We start from the raw sequence: 14322 nt of genomic DNA, 5'->3' as shown, positions 1-14322 counted from the left end.
AGGTACCGCTTACCAGCGGGAAGGTAAACGGCGTTCTGTGTGCGGCTCTGGCTTGCCAGAGCAGCTTTGTCACGCTGGCCACGTGACCCGGAAGTGTCTCCGGACAGCGCTGGCCCCCGGCCAATAGATGTGAGATGGGCGCACAAACCCCACAGTCTGCCAAGACTGGCCCGTTCGGGCAGGGGTACCTTTACCTTTACCTTATATATATATATTATATATAAGGGTCTGGTGACTTCTGTTTCAGTGTATCTGAAGAAATGTGCATGCACACAAAAATTTATATGTACCCAGAACAAACTTAAAGGTAAAGGGGCCACTGACCATTAGGTCCAGTCGTGGCCGACTCTGGGGTTGCGGCGCTCATCTCGCTTTATTGGCGGAGGGAGCCGGCATACAGCTTCCGGGTCATGTGGCCAGCATGACTAAGCCGCTTCTGGCGAACCAGAGCAGCACACGGAAGCGCCGTTTACCTTCCCGCTGGAGCGGTACCTATTCATCTACTTGCACTTTGATGTGCTTTCAAACTGCTAGGTTGGCAGGAGCAGGGACCAAACAACGGGAGCTCACCCCTTCGCAGGGATTCAAACCGCCAACCTTCTGATCGGCAAGCCCTAGGCTCTGTGGTTTAACCCACAGCGCCACCCACGTCCCTAGAACAAACTTAGTTGGTGCCTAAAACAGTCACAGCCTATACTCCACCTTTCTTCCAAAGCTCTCAAGATGGTCACATGGTTCTCCCCCCCTCCTCATTTTATCCTCACAATAGCCTTGTGATAGCTGAGTAGGAATTTGAACCCTGGGCTCCCAGGTCTTAGTGCAACACCTTAAGCACTGCATCACACGGTATCATTGGCTGCCGAAGTTCCACTTTTATTCCTCACCCACCGTCATTGCTCATTTGCACCACTTGGGGCTTGTAGACAATGCAGGTGAATGAGCAGTCAATGGTGGGAAAGGGGAGTGGCAGCAGCTGGCAGTAGCCTCCAGTCAGCAGTGAGTCTCTCCTGCTGGAACTTCAGCCTCAGTAGGTGCCCAACTTGGCTGACTCCACACACCAGGCCTGCAAGCTTGTCATCTAGAAAATCTCAGTTAAGGGACCTCTGCAGAAAATAAACCTAAGATATGTTGATGCAGTGAGGAAGGCAGTTGCAGCTTCTTAAGATTTCAAGTTATGCCCACATCATATGCAGCTGCAAAATATTCTAATGGTCACTTATGCATTTGCAGCAAGGGAGAAGTTAGTTATGTACAGCGTGGCTGTATAATTCTCCCAGGGACAGGTTTCTCAAAAGGATTCTTCAGAGTGTTTCTGTCTTGAAAAATTGTTGTTTGCTGGCCGATGAGGATAAAAACACTACATACATGATGTTTCCATGTTTGCTTTAGCAGCCCAACAGATCAGATAAAATATTATTGTGCAACATGGAATGCAGCTTGCTGGGGACCATGTGTGCTAAAATGTACCTAAATATTTCATATCTTTGTGGTGAACGATAGTTTTTAGCAAATAAAGTTCGCTGGTGTAAAATTAGGCAACCTAGTCAAACAGAAGTGCTTTTAAGACCTGTTGAAATTAGCGGTGTGCAAAAGTCTTATGTGCATGCATACATTAACACATTCGAATAAACGGGGGTTTGGGGGTGGGTGGAAGCAGAATATGTTTATGCATGCATGACTCTCAGCTATCACCAGATCCATTTAGTGAGAGGAGTTCTGGGCTGTGTGGTGCCTGTTGGTAACATCTGAGCAATGGCACAGATTTGGGCCTCAGCATCTTCCCTACCTCCCCTAGGTATGCAGATGCATGATTCTCCCATCTGCATCTCCCATCCTATAGCCTAACCAGGAGTCTCAAGGCAATTTTAATGAAATGTACACAAACCATGCAAGTTAAATATAAAACACCTTTGCACTCTTCAAGCAGGCTTCATCCTGAAGCTGTAGAATTGTGGAACCTTAGCTCCCTTGTTTATTTATCATGCTTGCATTTTATGGGTGAGACCCGATGTCCGCTTGCACAATGGGGCTTCTCCTTCCCCACCCGCTGCCCATGCTCCTTGTTCTTTAGAGAGCTGAAGAAGGTTTTGGGAGTGCACAGGGGGCTATAGGGGAAGAAGAAGCCCTGGTGCACAAGCAGTTGATGTCACTGGATGCCACCCAATGTATCAGCCAGATTCAAATAAACCACCCAGGGCAGCCCACCCATGAGGCAAGGTGAGGCGACTGCCTCAAGTGGCAGAATGCACAGGGGCAGCAGATCCCAGTGTAGATCTTTACTTAGGGCTGGCCTGATCAAGAGGTAAGGTGAGCTGCCCTCCTTGGGCAACAGGATCCACTGGGGTACAGTAGCAGATCCTGATGTAGATCTTTATCCGCCCCCCTACTCCTGATGTAGATATTCCCTCACCCCTTCTTCTCTGGTGGGGAGGAGGGCATTTTGGGGTATGCTTCAGGTGCTAAGATATCTTGGGCCGACCCTACCCATGCTACTAGCAGAAGCCGGTGCAATAGTTCCTGGTGGCACAACAGGGCTTTCTGTCCCTCACGCCTCCCCAATCAGTGCACAAGGAGAGGAGAGGGGAGATTGTTCCATTGGGGCAAGCAGAAATCCTTGTGCTGGAGGATTTATTTATTTGTTGCATTGGTATCCCACTTCTTCCAAAGAGCTCAGAGTTGTGTGCGTGTTTCTCCCCCTTCTCCTTCAGTCCCCGAAACAGCCCTGCGAGGTAGTTTAGGCTGAGAAGCAGCGACCGGCCAAACATCACCTAGTGAGCTTCATGGCTCTGTGGGAATTTGAACCCTGATCTCCCAGGTCCAACGCTCTAACTGCTGCACTACACTGGCTCTCAGCACTACAATGAATTTCACACTAAGTATTTACTCGACTGTAGTTTTAATCAGAGCAGACCCATTGGAATATGCATTCATTTGAATGGGTCTGCTCTAAGTAGGACTAATGTTGGCTATAACCCATTATGTTTTATGTGCTGCCTTTCTCCCTGAAGAGCTCGGTAGCGTTACGTGGACTCCTCACTACTGCCACTGTTTTGATCCTCACTATAGCTTCTTGTGAGGTACGTTAGGCTGAGATGCAGCAACTGGGTCCAGCCTTATCCAGCCTTCCTTCCAATGGGTTTCCCAAGTGGTCTCTCATTCAGGCATCAGCCAGACCTGGTCACGCTTAGCTTCGTCTATGCTGCTGCATCACATGCCTTCAGGCTTTAGGGTTTACAACACTTTTACAATTCCCTCCACCATTCCTTGGCACATCGTTTGCTAACAGAACTTCTTACTCTTCCTTCTGTGTGCACCTGTCTCCCTTAGGGGGATCGGGGTACAGTAGGACCTCCAGGACCACCGGGCGTCAAGGGATCGATGGTAAGGAGTAAGTCTGCATTCTCTCGCCTCCTTTTCTGCCTGAAGAACCATAATCTGTCTCCTCTCCCGCTGCCGCTTGGAGGGCATGCTTTTCTCCCCCTCCCCCATGCTTGGGGGCATGGAGGGTGGTTGACCCATGCCAAGTTATTATGTCTTCACACTGATTTCCCAGGTAGCCATTGAAGTCTTCACATGTTAGGCCCTTGACCATTTAGGGTCTGTGAAGACCTCAAAGCAACCCAAGATTTACTGCTGCTGATTGTCGTGTGTTTGCACAGGAGACAGGGACATGCCATATTTTCCAGTGTTTAAGATGATGCTTGTTGCTAAATATTCTTAGTTCAAAATTTGGGTTCATATTACAGTGGTATCTCGTTTTGAGTCCGCCCCGTTTAGGGTCCATTTCATCAAACGTCCATGGCAAACCCGGAAGTACTGGAATGGGTTACTTCCAGGTTTGCCACTCGCGCATGCGCAGAAGCACATGCGCAGAGCAGGGCTTTGCTGAGTGTCCCTTTTGTCGAGCATCTGGGGCTCCAGAACGGATCCCGGATGCAAAAGGAGGTACGACAGTATACACTGATGGTGAATGCACAGGATTCACTGTACCTTCCTGGTGCCCTATATCTCCAAAATAAAGCTCAACAACTGTGGGTGATCTCAGGTGTTGGTGGGGCACACTCCACTGCTGCCCGTGTGCAAGCACTCTCCCACCGCCCCAGGCACTGGCAGGGGTTGCTACGCTGGTGCTGGGGTTCTGTCTGATGTTTAAACTATTGAGTTCTTAATTTTGGGGTAAAATAAATAAATAAATAGGGGCTATCTTATACATGGGGGTGTCCTATACATGGAAAAATATGGTGCATTCAGAGCTATGTAAAGCAGCGTGGAGATGGCTGAATTGCATCTGGATATGAATACAGCCGTATTATGCAGAGCTTCATGCGTTCTCTCCTTTGTTATACAGGGGCACCCTGGAATACCTGGTGCAATTGGTGAACCAGGGCTCCCTGGACAGCCTGTAAGTCAAGCCTATTTTCCTTGCTGCTCCCCAATGCCCCTTGTCTTTCATACCCCTACATATTTTATTCAAGGGAGAATAAGTTATCTTCTTCTAGGGATGCTGGATAAATTAGATCCTGCTTGCGTTTTATGGAGAAACCACCTAATCCACACTGCTTGAACCAATACAAAAACTGCTACCCTTTGAAGTTGTCCAGCACTTGTCCAGCTTTTTCTATGCAGTTCTCCAACAAACAAGGTGTTCAAAAATCTATCTATAAGAAGGAAATGTAATGGAAACAACATACAAAAATGTATTAAGTTGGAGAAAATCGCTTGCAAAAAATGGTCACAGTCAAAACTGCAGTCAAAATTCTGTTTATTGGGGAAAATTCACTCTAAAATGCTGATAGATTTTTATGAGGAAATCATGGGTTGCTGTGTAAATTTGGAAAACTGAATTTAAGATAAGAGCAAACTGGAACTAGAAATTGTCAGATTCATACTCCCCTCTCTTCCCATCAGTGCTACATCTGAATATTTGCTTGTGAGTGAGCTCTGTGATTTGTTGTTTGAGTGATCAGGTCAAATTTGTTAAGGAAAAAAAGAAGGCAAAACCCTGAAACTGAACTGTGGGCAGGTGAAGGAATTTTATAGACTAGTAGTAAGCTGAATTTTTTTCTTTAAAGACAAGGAAATAAAGAGAGGAATAAACCATATTACAGATTATTAAATATTGTTTGATTCTAACTTCCATAAGGGCCAGTCAGCATGGGCAGCAGCAGCAGCAGCAGCAGGGAGTATTGGGAGTTGCAGTCTAGCAGTATCTGGTGAGCTGTGAGGGTTCCCCGTGCCTAAACGATCCATTTTGTTGGGTTACGGTGATGTTTTTAATTAATCTGGTTGTTAATTGATTACAGTGGATGCTCGGGTTGCGAATGTGATCCATTTGGGATGCACGTTCGCAACCCGTGTCTGCGCACGCGTGGGTTGCAATTTGGTGCTTCTGCGCATGCACAAAGCGCAATCTAGCGCTTCTGCACATGTGCGATCGTCAAAACCCGAAAGTAACCTGCAACCCGAAAAAGCGCAACCTGAAGCGGCTGTAACCCAAGGTATGACTGCATATGTATTTATTGAGTATTAAACTGTGAGCTACCTGAAGAACATGGTTGATTGAGGAGTATACAAATGCCATAAATAACAGTGCAGTCCTAACCATGTCTACTCAGAAGTAAGTCCTAATGAATCAGTTAACTATTGCTTAACTAGCCATGGCCCAACCCACCTGCACAATGCAAATGTCCACAGCATTTTACCTAAGGGCTACAGAACCTTTTACAGCCTGAAGGCCACATCCTGCCATAGGCAGCTTTCTGTGGGCTGTGTTGCCAGTGGCAGATGGGGCCAGAGAGCAACGTGAGTAGGATCTGAATCAAAAGTGGGTAGCACCAAATGGGGGCCTGTTACATTTGATCAGTAGTTTACGTCCCAGCCATGCAAAACTAAAGGTTCTGCACCCACTAAACACACACACACACAATTGGTCCATCCTACATCCAAGCCAATAGGAGCCTATGTTCAAAGACACAGTTCAGCCAGACAAACAGGTTGTGAAGTAGAGACAGTGAGGTGAGTGGTCTGGGGAGCATCCCATGGGCAAATAGGGAGGTCTTGAGGGCCACATTTGGCTCATGGGCTGGAGTGTCTCCCTCCATCCCCCCACACCTACACTTTATAGCAAATTTCCCATTTCAGATATCCTCATCAAAATTAGGTCTTGCTTTTAAAAAAATAATGGAATGCAAACATTTTGGAGTCCTGACGTGACCCCATGCTGTAAGCAAGTTACCTCCACATTTTTCTTGTTTTACCAGGGTCCTGTTGGAGTTCGTGGATCCCCAGGATCAAGAGGTTCAAAAGGTCGCCGGGTAAGTTGTGGCTAAATTTGTAAAGTTTCCTGTTGATAATTTTTCCTTTAATGTCTCAAAGAAGAAATTGCAGTGGGGCATTGCATGCAGTAAAAATATTACTAAGGATGGCGGGAAATGGTGATATGGGCTTTTGTGTGTGTGCATGTAGCAGTTGGGTGGAATTGCTGATTTGTTTGTTTGTTCATAAAATCATTTGTGCCTTGCCTGCTGGTCCTCAAAAAGGCCCCATGGCAGCTTACAACATTAAAACCATTTCCAGGTATCCCCATTTACAAATCAGTCCCCATACAAAATCCATTGAAGTTGAAAAGTGCCCCTGGATTCATTGGGAAAAAATCTAGTAACCTTATCTTATAGTGTCTTCTTTACAATTTCTTTTTAATGGAGCATCCAGAAGACATCAGCATCCTTTTGCAATCATCTTGTGCCTTTGCTTCCTTTCACTGATTTGCTTTCTGTTAATGGGGGAAATCCAACTTTTATGCAAGATCTGGAGCATCAATGCATCAAATCTTAATTGCTAGTGTGTCTTTATGCTTTGGTTTCAGATGGGTGTGGTTTTTACTTGGCTGGTGATGTTTTTAGAGGCTATCCTCTTAACTTCAACTCCTTCTGGGTGCTCCTCACATGATTGCACCTGTGCCGCTTTGTTTCATTCTATTTATAACTGTCAGACATCTACTACAGATAATTTTCAGGAAAGTGCTTTCTAAGGACCTCCAAACAGGAATGTGGACAAGTTCCCACAGTTTATTATTTTAAGATATATACTGGAAGTCTTCTGGAATCCTTGTATCTCTTTATAACAAGCCGCCATAACAAACACTTCTAATATTCAGTACGAGGAAATACCTGCTAGTAACATTGTATGTATGCCTTTTATGGAACACGTAGGCTGTTTTTGTACATTGCACAATGCAGATTACAGTGTGCATGTATCGGCTGTAGGTCTGTTTACCTTAAACACTCAGGCAGTATTGCAGCCCGGCTGGAGGGGAGGTTGTAGCCTCTTCCTGCCCCCTCCTTGGTTAAGGGTATCCCATTAAAGGGAACCATGGAGAGTTTCTTCAGTTTGACTGCCAGACTGGGGCTAGAGCCATAGAACTCCTTTAGTGGGGACCCCTTGGGGGTACCCCTATTTGATGTAAGTCTTAGTGCCCCCCATGTTGTGGTTTACCCTTAGATACACTCCCAGCAGATGGGCTAGAGTTAATTAAATGGCTTCACCCAATGCCTATGCCAAACTATTCTCATCTGTATCCGATAAAGCTGTGGCCTATTTGAACTCACTGTCTAGTTTGGTTATTTCATACTGTCTAGTATGGTTATTTCATCATATAGGGAGTGACTGTGTCACAGGGCCTTGGCACACAAGTTTCTGTGCTGCAAGGGTAGCTAACTCCTGCATCCCCAGCATGGCCAATGATCAGGGATGACAGGAGTTGCCACCCAACAACATCTGAATTTGTGATTTCTAAGTGTCATCTAGTGACCCTCCTTCTCACAACCATTCTTGCCTGGGTCAGAACAGAGGCAAGGTGAGCCTGCAGGCTGCAACAGTGAAGAGGTACTCGTGTCAGTTAGCCCCTTTCTGGTGTGGGGCATTGGCAGATACCTGGCTGTGCTGACCCTTGATGCCAGCACCAATTTTGTGGGTGCTGTAGGTAAGGGCATGGTTTCTCCTTAGGCACTCAGTAACTCTCTCTGGGAATCTGGATTGGAGGTTGCTGTTCTACATAATATTACTATGCTGGGACCTAAGAGACTTCAGAACTGACAGTTCCAAATTTAATGGAGGATTGTGGGACGATCCAGATTGAAAAGATGCATAGGCCTTGAATTCAGCTGAGCACTGCCTTTTGTCAAATTGCCTGTGGTTCTTGTTGTGAGGGAGAGCAAGCCACAGTGGCTTCAGCCCGCAATGCCAAATATCTGCTAGTTTGGATACCAGCTGGAAGAAAATCCATCTTTAGGTTTCCCATTCATCAGATTTGGCACAAAGACAGGAAGGGGCTGGTTTATGTGTCACAAAGCAGTTGTTCCTTCAAATTGCAGCCCAAGCTGTTAAACCTGCAAGCAAATCTTTAGTTGATATAAATCTATCTGTTTTAAAATTGATTCAAGCTTGTACCCCTGCCATGAGTTAGTGAAGATTAGAATTTACAAACAGCATTATATTACACAGTTCTACATATTCACCTTTAAAATCTGGCGATGTGAACCAAATTATAGTTTTGCTTTTATGTCTGTATTTAAGAGCTTGGTTGGAAGAAATACAAATTTACAATATCTAGCCTGGCTTTGCTGTTGTCCTGGATCTGAAACCAGAGGTGAAGATGTGTGTGTATTCAGGGTCAGAGGGGTGGGGAAAAGTTAGATTCAAATATCTGGAGGCACTCAAGTTACCATGCAAACAAGAGCTAGGAGCTTATTGTTTTCAGAGAAGTTAAAGAGTTGCCTAGAATTACATGCAGGAATTATGTAAAGCTCCCAGAGTAGCTTACAAAAATCAGGAGTAAGACAGTCCCTGCCATCAGGCTTACAGTAAAAAAATACATGACACAAGAGGGAAAAGGGAGGAGGAGGGAAGAGGAGAGAAGCAAGAGTAGGCACCAATTCTTTAAGTTATAGCTCTTACAGCATAGTTCTGTTGACACCGATTCTGGCTGGCTTGGACAGCAACCCTTCTCTGTAAGAACTCCTCACAATCAGATATAAGAGCTGAGCAGCTAAATTTGTTTGGACTAGAAAGGCTGGGCTGTTCCTCCCACACAGTTTCCTTTTATCAAACAGCTGATTTGCTAGTATTTAGAGTCCTGCAGTTTACTTTCGTGCAGTAAATGAAATTTATAGGCCACCTTGTAGACTCAATGGCTCTCAAGGCAGTCTATAAAAGCCTTGATGTCTCTCAAGATGGAACATGAACTAAAGCAACACACAAGTTGTAAAATAAGTTACTGGCACCAGCAAGAGACGGCACGGTGTGTGTGTGTGTGTGTGTGTGTGTGTGTGATTATTAGGGCTGGGTGAATTTGTCATATTCGGTTTTTCTCATTTTTCTAGCCTTAAGTCCATTTTTTTTCTAGATTTCCACATCAATTTATGATTTCTAAGTCCTTGTGAAAGTTCTGGGGATGGGGGCATCTTATTCCTCAACAGAGCTCTTGGTGTAGAGAAGTAGCCAGTAGATTTTCTCCTTGTATTTCTAGAGGTTGTGAAAACCAAACAACACCCATTTTTGCATGAGAGGAGCCAATGACATGCAGAGAGCCATCACTGTTGAGTGGGAATTGATGGAAAATTCTTCCAGAGCAGCCTGCCCTGGGGCAGAACTAATCTCCACTCATTAGTGTGGAAATCTCCAGTGCTTTGTGCCACACAGATGCAGCGAAGCCAAGAGGAAGAACCTCTTAAGCATCCCATTCTGAGCACCAGACTCCCTCCTTCTTGATTTCTCTCTGCCTTGCCACCTCACACCCCAAGCCAAGCCTGTGCTTACAGCAGCCAATTCTCTGCAACTGCAGTATTGTGCTACCTCTGCCAAAAGGCCCCAGATTGTGCAGGGTTCCCTCCACTCGCCTTCCTTTCCAGCTAAGGCTGAGCAAAGCAGGCAACTGGTGAGGTGTGGCGCCAGTGGCAAAGCTTTCCGGCTGCCCTCGCCCCAGAAGCTGTCAGAGCCACTTAATTTTGGAAAGCTGCTCTCCCAACCAACCACCAATTTCTCTAAAAAATAATAATGCTATTTTAATGAGGTGGAAATAAGGCAGTTAAAGACTTTAGAAAGACCAGCGGGACTTTTCACTTTAGCAGAGTGAAAAGCTGGGTCCTGAATGAGTTCAGCTCTTTTCATGCTCTGGGTGGCCAGATCCACTCTGGCCTGGAGCGGATGAAGCACTTCTGGAGGCCCTGCTGTTAAATTAGGGTCACTGCGGATCATTGTGCTCATGAAATCAAGGCTGAACAATGCACTAAGGGCCAAGCTACAGGTGACATTATTCACATGTTTAAACAATTGTGCTTAACCTGGCTTTTACTGTGACCCAAACGCCTGGTCCATCCATCATGCGTAAAGCTTTCCTGTAGGTTAATCTTTCAAATAGGCTTATGGCAGTTATTAGCCGACAAAGAAATGCTACTATTGCCTTCTAGGGAGAGAGTGCTCTGTCACTGTTCCATAAGGGTGTAGGAAGCCGCAGATTTATTCCACAAGAAACAGCTGTCTTGAAGCATGGTATGATCTATCTGGGCTCTTACATTCTTTGATGGAGCATAAGTGGGGAATCCTTTTCTGCCTGAAGGCCATGTTCCTTTCTGGGCAACTTTCTAAGGGCCACATACCAGTGGTGGGGTAGGCAAGAAGTAAGAGTGGGCTGAGCAACTAATTCACATTTTACCTTTGTATAGTAGGCTAGTTTCTACACATACTGGGAAACCCCTTCTTTATGGTCCGTTACTGCATCTCATAATGAAATGGTACTGTGCTGCGGCAATGTTTGGGCTCCAGGTTTGAGGAGGCCCTCTGGGAAAATGTGTTCTGGTCAGACCCTTCATATATTGATGGGCTTCCCATTGGCTTATCTGCCAGTGGCAGCAACAGCTGCACTGTGATTTGCACTGATTTTAAATATCCACAATGCATCACTCCAAGGCACTGGTGGAAATTTAAATGGTATCTTCTGCTTAGTAACCACCATTTAAATTTCCAGTCGGGGATGTTATGCTTAGCGAGAATGACAGTTGACTTCCAGACCCATCTGTTTGGGATTGGGTACATTTGAGAAAACTGTTCTAACAATGAAAAATGAACAGCTTGCAATAATAATAATAATAATAATAATAATAATAATAATAATAATAATAATAATAATTTATTTGTACCCCGCCCATCTGGCTGGGTTTCCCCAGCCACTCTGGGCGGCTTCCACAAAGACAAAGAATACACTAAAATGTCACACATTAAAAACTTCCCTGAACATTTGTACAGATTGGTGTAATACTGGATAATAAAATTTCATTTGATTATTATGAAAGGTTGCATCCCATTTTTTCATAAGTACTGGGTGGTTTCTTGCGATAGTCCAAACAACCCACGTGTTCCGTGAACATTTGCCACATGTAGTATAAGGAAAATGGACTGTGCTTGCCTCTAGCCACTCTGACCTGGAACATCAATTTCTCAGCCAGTGCTATGGACCATACCAGCATGCCAAGAGTCTGTGTTAAGACCAGCCCCAGTTTTCCACCCATGCCACTGGTAACAGAAAAGCTATCATTATTAGGATAACCTTGAGCAGGTGTGATTCTAAGCCCAAGTATTGCCCATGCAGGAGACTCTTCAGTTGTTATGTTGCATATCAAGTTGATTTACTTGAAGGGATGGGGTCAATAGTGAGAATAGTGGGGAGTGGGGGGTCTGGACAGCTACCTAAGGTTTCTAGATGATAGCATTGACCTGGGATTAAAGATGAGTGAAAAATTGGATTCCGTTCACATTTAAATGTGAAACTATCAAATTTTCATTTTCTGAAACAATACGTGGGCTGAAACGCTGCCTTTCTTCAAAATTCTCCGTTCTCCAGTGTTTTCAGTGCTGTTCTCCAGGCAAGTAATGTGTACAAAACTGCATACTAAAGTGTGCCTGTTAGTGAAAACAACATGAAAAAAGGGTGATGACATTACAAAAATGTGCATGACATACACAACTGCATATCATAATGTGGTGAAATTCACAAAATGCTGGTGAATTTTCACAACACCCTCTTTCTTTCTTTCTTTCTTTCTTTCTTTCTTTCTTTCATGGCACTCATGTTTCAGCAAGGATCACATTCTATGACTCTGGTGCCACCAGTGAAAAGGCCCACCTCTGTGCCCCCCACAAGCCAATAGGCTTTAATTAACCTCCCACATGCCCAGTAAAATTGTTACAGGATGAGCAACATGTGTTGCATGCTTAAGCAGCTCTGCCCTAACCAACCTCACCCTAATCATCTCATGTGAACAAGCCTTTAATTTCATCGTCATTCTTTTCCTTTTCCTTTTCGTTTTGGTTTTGTTAAGTTTCTGAGGGGCAGTAATTCCAGATCCTGTCCTCTTCAGCATTCCCTGTGTTTCTGATCCCACATCCAAGGATGTAATTCAAATCAGAATGGAAAGACATTAATGCAGCTTTTTGCCAAATGCATGTGGATTCTGTCAGCGTTTAATTTCAGTTTTGAAGGCAAGACTAATGGTTGATCTGGTTTTGATTGAGAAGAACAATGGAGATTTTTAGGGGTCTCTGCTTAAATGTTTATAGTTATTAGACTGAGAAAACACCGTGTAAACTTCTGGGGGGAGGGGGCAGAAATGACCTTTTAGATAAATATACCTGCTGATAGAAGACTATAATTTTGTTCTGATTTAGTTGAGGCTTTCCCATTCCCTCTTACAAAAAAAGGTTTTTTTTGTTTTTTGTTTGTTTAAAAAAACTAATATAGGAAGTCTATTTTTCTTCGATTCTTCACAAATACCTTTCCCCCCCTTTTGGATGAGTCCCAGATTTTCAGCAAAATGATTTAATCTAAGGATTAATTTTAAACACATGCCAAAGACTGCTCATGCCCTCTACACATGCACCAAATCCTCTCTGGAATTAAGTCCATATGTGTTGGGGTTCAGGATTAGATTCCCTGGTTGGATGCAAATCTGGGCCACTTCATGAATGGGGAACTTGTGGCCCTTCAGATGTTATTCAGCTGAGTGTCTCATGATCATACCTAGGGCTACAGCTGATGGGAGCAAGAGTCCATCAACATCTGGAGTGGCCACAGCTCCCCCACTCCTTGTCCGTGTTGTTAATAGAACTGGTTCTTAGTCTGCCATTTTCTGGGGAGAGAATCCATAGCTTTCATCAGTTTCTCAAAGAAATCAATGACCCAATAAAAGCTGAGAATGGCTGGACTTGAAAATCTTATGCAATTTCAATTTGGCCTTCTCTCTTGTGGCCTTTTAGCAGTCCTTAACAATTTATTTATTTTCTACTCAGCTTTTTATAGACTGTGTTGCTGGTTCTCATTTATATAATTTTAATCAGATGCTAGTTTTATTACATGCTATCTTATTCCATTGTTGTATTATGCTTTGCAAAGTTTTCCTTGCAAGCCTCTTCCTGTGATGGCTAGGGTGGTCATTTGTCCTGCCTTGCAGAGGAAAGTCTTCTGTTTGAAAGCATCTCTGTCTGAAAGACTCTCCTCCAGCCAAGTGTTGTGTAAAGATAAAGGGGTAGTTTCCAACTAAGTTCTGTTCAGAGCAGACCCACTGAATTAATGAATCCAAGTTAGTTATGGCCATTTGTTTTGATGGATTATATCCAACATTAGTCCTACTCAGAGTAGGCCCATTGAAGTTAATATATGTGACCAACTTCTGTCCATTACTTCCAGTCTGCTCTGACTAGGGCTTAGTTGGATACAACTCAATGAGTCTACCCTGAGTAGCACCATCACTGGATATAATCCAGAATCTTTCAGCCATAAAATTCTTGGGTAGGCAAGAATGTTTTCAGCTTCTCCTGAATGTCAGTGATGAACAGAAAGGTCATTCCAGTAATAAGGAATTATCCTTATGAAGACCCTGTCGTGGGTGAATACCAACCTGGCAGTCCCCAGTGGTGTCACTGCCAATAGGACCTTCCCTGCCAATTGTGGGGCCTGAGATAGTTAATACTGGAGAAGGTATTCTTTTAGGTTTTGGGTCCCAGTACCATTTAAGGCTTTGTGTGCTATTTCTAACACATTGAACTGAGCCAAAGTAGCTAATTGATAGCCACTTCTGATGAAAAGCATTACATAAACACACTAAATAAATGGATAAAGCATTAATAATTATGTTGCTGTTACTGTATTCATTTATACACTGCTTAATGCCAAAATAGGCTTCTTAGCAGTTTACAAAGTAAAAATATAATAATTACTGCCTCTTTCAGTTGCTCTGAAACTACCTAGAAGGAAGCAGGGGGATAAGGAAA

The 14322-nt window shown here is 44.2% G+C and overlaps 1 protein-coding gene across 6 annotated transcripts in view; it reads left to right on the top strand.

Annotated features, from left to right (window-relative positions):
* Positions 1-14322, top strand: part of COL27A1 (collagen type XXVII alpha 1 chain) — a 266717-nt gene that overhangs the window by 157418 nt on the left and 94977 nt on the right. For all 6 annotated transcript variants that reach the window (XM_082208770.1, XM_082208771.1, XM_082208769.1 and 3 more), the window contains 3 exons: positions 3328-3381; positions 4349-4402; positions 6261-6314. In XM_082208770.1, the coding sequence (XP_082064896.1) occupies positions 3328-3381; positions 4349-4402; positions 6261-6314 (162 nt within the window). The remainder of the gene's footprint in view (positions 1-3327; positions 3382-4348; positions 4403-6260; positions 6315-14322) is intronic.

Source organism: Podarcis vaucheri, assembly GCF_965113315.1.
Source record: "Podarcis vaucheri genome assembly, chromosome: Z".
Lineage (NCBI taxonomy): Eukaryota > Metazoa > Chordata > Lepidosauria > Squamata > Lacertidae > Podarcis > Podarcis vaucheri.
Note: the sequence above shows the minus strand (reverse complement) of the source record. Positions and strands in the feature narration are given on the sequence as shown.